The sequence below is a fragment of the Alosa alosa genome, chromosome 9 (genome assembly GCF_017589495.1).
Source record: "Alosa alosa isolate M-15738 ecotype Scorff River chromosome 9, AALO_Geno_1.1, whole genome shotgun sequence".
Taxonomy (NCBI): Eukaryota; Metazoa; Chordata; class Actinopteri; order Clupeiformes; family Clupeidae; genus Alosa; species Alosa alosa.
In genome coordinates, this window is record NC_063197.1 from 26,653,213 (window position 1) to 26,658,212 (window position 5,000).

General features: G+C 45.2%; 1 protein-coding gene across 1 annotated transcript in view; it reads right to left on the reverse strand.

Moving 5' to 3' along the window:
• nr5a2 (nuclear receptor subfamily 5, group A, member 2) overlaps positions 1-5,000 on the reverse strand; it is a 64,467-nt gene that overhangs the window by 30,955 nt on the left and 28,512 nt on the right. The window contains exon 6 of the mRNA XM_048253019.1: positions 1,056-1,175. Within this exon, the coding sequence (XP_048108976.1) occupies positions 1,056-1,175 (120 nt within the window). The remainder of the gene's footprint in view (positions 1-1,055; positions 1,176-5,000) is intronic.

Genomic DNA, 5,000 nt, shown 5'->3' on the forward strand with positions numbered 1-5,000 from the left:
CATTTTTTTATTTATTTATGTTTAATGTTAGCAGACAAAGACACTTATTTTATCATTGAAAACATACTGTACTAAAGGATAAGAATACTGATGGGACATTATATGCAAGATTCTTTTTTTTATTGTTTAAACAGTGATGACTTTCAGTGGGGCTGAATTGTAAGCCACTGCATATTAATGTATTGCTTGTATAGAGCATTGTATTTGTGTATGTACATGTTGTATGTGTGCACTTGATGATTGCCTGAGAAAGTGTGTGTGTGAGGTCAGTTTCTGAATTTGTTTATGTGTATGTGAGTGGGTGTGTTAATGTACTGTATGTATGTATGTATGTATGTATGTATGTATCTACTGTGTGTGTGTGTGTGTGTCCGTGGGAGTGAGTGCGGTGGCAGAGCATTGAAGACACGGACTGAGAAATTAAAGTCCTGCAGCTGAGAGTGGAGATTTTAGCAGGAGCCGGAGGCATGAGTCCAGATACAACTCCTCTGAGGCTCTTGTTAAAGGAAAATTATATTCCCTCCCTCTCTTTCACATCCTTTTCTCTCTCTCTCTCTCACACACACACACACACATACACACACACACACACACACACACACACACACACACACACACACACACACACACACACACACACACACCTACATTCTGCCCCTCTTACACTCTCTTCATATACCCCCCTATACACACACACACACACAGTCTTTAGCTATGACTCTTGCATGCCTAACCAAGCAACAGCTTTATTTATTCTCACAGAAGGTCCTGATAAGCAATGCACCATTGATTATTCTGGTCACATTAAGCTTATACCTATAAGCGTAATCTATTTTTAATGGAGTGGTGACTGCGCCGGGGCTGCAGGAGTCGATAGCACTTTAAAGGCCAATGATCCACCGTCGGGCACGACGTGAGAGGCGGCCATGATGGGGAGCCAGCGGGTGTGTGTGTGTGTGTGTGTGTGTGTGTGTGTGTGTGTGTGTGTGTGTGTGTGCGCGCGTGTGTTTGTGTGTGTGGTTAGATGTGCTGGGGAGATAGACGGGAGACCTCACCTGCTGGCCGGTCACCAGGAGTATGGAGCTGTCCTTGGAATGCAGGACCTGTCGGAAGATGTGGTCAAGGATGAGGAGCTCGCTCCAGCAGTTCTGCAAGAGCTTCATCTGGTCGTCAACCTGGCAGAGGAAAAGGACAGAAGAGGACAGGGATGAGTGACCAGTGAGTGGTGCTCTGCCTAGCTATTCCAAAGACAAATATGACCAAAGATTGATCACTGATTGACTTTTGTATAAAGAGATCAACCAGGAGGATAAGGAACAGTGTTATTGATGCCCAGGTCAAGAAAAGCAGCTTTGACAATCTGCCACTAACGTCAGAGGTAAATAAACTCAACTTTAATCATCACGTGTGTGTAAAAAAAAATATTGTGGCTGCTGTTTTGTATTTGGAACTCGTGTCAATGACGAATGGATCTTTGTGTGTAGAGGCATTGAGCGTTATTCTGTAGACTCCTTTCCTTCCTTAAAGCATTCCTGCCTGTCCAATACCAGGAGTTTCAAATATTAACATCCACACTCATGTGCTTTGGTGAGTCACAGAGAGTGGGGAAGCCGTGGAACATAAAAACCTTTGTGTTTCGTACTCGGCCCTGATAAATGAGTCATTGTGCCAAATAGAGTTTCGTCACACTGCCAAAACTCCATTTCCAAAGAAGCCGGGCGTTCTCTCTACTCAAACAGCCGATGAATAACGGTACGCTGACAGAGCGAGAGAAACAGGTAGGCAAACTTTTGCCCTAAGAGGGGAGAGGAGAGTGGAGGGGGACATGGGGTGAGGAGAGGAGAGGAGAAGAGAGGAGGAGAGAGGAGGAGAGATGAGAGGAGAGGAGAGGAGAAGAGAGGAGGAGAGGTGAGAGGAGAGGAGAGGAGAGGAGAGGAGAAGAGAGGAGGAGAGGGGAGAGGAGAGGAGAGGAAGGGAGAGTAGAGGAGAGGAGAGGAGAAGAGAGGAGGAGAGGAGAGAGGAGAGGAGAGGAGGGGAGGGGAGAGGAGAAGAGAGGAGGAGAGGGGAGAGGAGAGGAGGGGAGAGGAGAGGAGGGGCGGGAGGGAGGGGAGGGGAGGGGAGGGGAGGGGAGAGGTGGGAAGGGGGGGGGGATTCTCACTCTACCCTGGTCCTCCCTCCTTCTCTGTCATGTCTCTGTGTCTTGTCCTAATGGAGACTCCCTCTCCATTTGTCACAGTTGCTAATTTATCTGTTTGCTCTGCTGCTGTGTCCAGCAGTGGTCACAAGTATCATTATTCACTCTGATTAAGTTGCCAGTTAGGACGGTCTCTTTCAAACACACACACACACAGAGAGAGAGAGAGAGACTAATTTCACATACCAACACACACTCAAACAACAACACACACACACATACACAAATAGACACACATATGCACACACATTGATTCCCCTGTGTGGGGGAGTAATTCGTGGGACAGAAATGCTGGGTGTTGCTGACGTGTGAGGAGATGGACAAAGTAACAACATGGCTATTGTCACTGCTGGCTTTTTCTCATGCCCCTCACTCTGTTAATCATTACACACTGTATCAAGAGAGAGAGAGGGGGGGGGGAGAGCGAGAGGGAGAGAGAGAGAGAATGTGTGTGTGTAAAAGAGAGTCAGAGAGTGCATTGAATATGGGAAACGTTCAAAGAATGAGGAAAAAAACTGACATTTTTGATCTCCCTGTTTTCCTGTTATACTTCACAAACCTTGTTTTGGTTGATACAGGATATAATACAATGAGAAAGAGAGAGAGGTAGAGAGAGAGAGAAAGAGGGATAAAGAAAGAGAAAGAGAGAGAAACAAAGTGAGTTTTTACTTCATTTTTCTCTGAAAGAAATGTGTCTTCCTTGGCTTCATATGAATACTGTATGTTGTCATATGGGATTGACATATGGATGAACTTGTGCCATTTCAGAATAAGGTCATTTTCAGCACATTGTACAGCATCAGGAGTAACAAGAGAAAAAGCCCCAGAACTGTGACAAATAAGCTGTTTCTACAGGAACTGTGGTCTACAGCACTCAAGGTCATTAATATGAAACCTTGAATTTTTTTTCTGTGATATCTTCCATTTTTCCTGGGTATGTTTTGACTGTTTGGGTGATGTTTATGAAATGTAAGGCCATAATAGGGACACGTGGATATGGGCATTTCACAAAGCTAATCAGGAATTGAACAACAACAGCAACTAAAGTAAGACACAACTATCCCATCCCCAAAGATCCCATCCTATGAATGCAGTCCAAAATCGCACATTGACCTTTTTTTTGTGTGTCAAAGCACCACCATGCTTCATATCGAGACCTCTGACTGAAAGGGGGCAGAAGATATGTGTGGGGGCAAATATGCAGATTCCATCATTAAAAAAAAAAAAAAACTACAGTGATCCCATGACCATTCAGAGATAAAACACCATGCCCCTTCCATCTCCCAACAATGGGATGCCAAACGCTACAAAAAGACTGTCAGAGACGTGTGCACAGAGAGACGCTAGACAGACTCTACAAAGGGACCTGTCAGTGCTCCTGGTCTCCAGCCCTGGTGCTATCAAAGGGGCCTTTCGCCCCCGTCTGCCCTCCTACAGTCAGGGCTTGGCAGGCTGCTGTCGCGACTCGCACGGGTCATCAAAAGGGGACAAAAGGGCCAGGAGGCGAGGGAGGGGACAGGCCCGCCCTGTGAGTCCGGGCATCAGAGGCCAGCCATGACAGGCAGGGTGGTACGCCAGCCTTTTCACTGCCACGGGTATCCCTGTTGCCCTGTCAACAGGGGCCCACCTTTAAAAAAAGAACCCCCTGACTGTGCCCACCCACTTAGTCAGTGTCTGAAACATAAGCTTGATGCTTCTCTTCACTGTCTTCTTCTTCTTCCTGTCTCTTCTCACACTCTCCCTCTCTCCGCACTGTAGAGTGGTGGTCGAATACTAATGGAGAAACATCTTTGATTTTTTTGTTTAAGGTCTTCAGTCTGTTTTACAAGAGATCTTCAGGTTAATACTGTACAGTATTCCAGAAAAAAAAAAAAAAACTTTCAAAGTGACTCTGCATACAGATCAAAGCTCTCATTGAGTTTGGCTCCCCCCATGAGGAGGAGTCTTACTTTTCTTCTGGAGTTTTCCAAAAGGTTTAAGGCTTCATGTGAGGGTGAAATTAAATAAATGTGTTTTTTGAAAGGGCAAAAACAAAAAGATGAAACCAAATTGAATCTAAACAGAATAAAAAATAACTACACGGCGTACATTGCCATCACTAAAACTAGCCCTTTTCAAAGCCTCCCAAACAATCATATTTTAAAAGACACACATGTGTCTTATGATATTTGGCGCAACATGTTGAATGGAAGAAATAAGTAGAATTATCATGTAGAGTATACTTCCATCCCCAGGACTGTGCAGATAATTATAGCTGAGATTCATAGCTCTCATCTAAGATACTCATAGAAGCAAACAAGAGACCGCACAGAATTCCATCGCTGACTTTTGCCTGTGATCACATTTACCATACACACTGTATAAACCATTCTCTTGTGCTGTTGAAAACAGCCGGCACATTGTAATCATTTCTTATAATGAATTCTCGTAATACCGTCTGCCCCCGAACTACATTTCCCAGGCCCCACTGGGCCTTGAGATTATAAAGCAGGCATGTGTGTGCTTTCAGCACACCTGCGCTGACGGCTGGCTCTGCCTTCTGTAAGGCATTTGTTCAACTTCAGGTAGGCCCCGAGCAGCTTTCAATTTCTCATTTAGAGACTGTGCTCAGGGTGTATGGGGCATGTGTGTGTGTGTGTGTGTGTGTGTGTGTGTGTGTGTGTGTGTGTGTGTGTGTGTGTGCGTGTGTGAGCTCTGTATGTGAGCTCTCTTTCTCTCTCCCTCTCTCTCTCTCCTTCAGCATTGTAAAAATGATCATGCCCATTTATGAGCTACGTCTGCTCTGCACTTATAATGAAAAATGCAT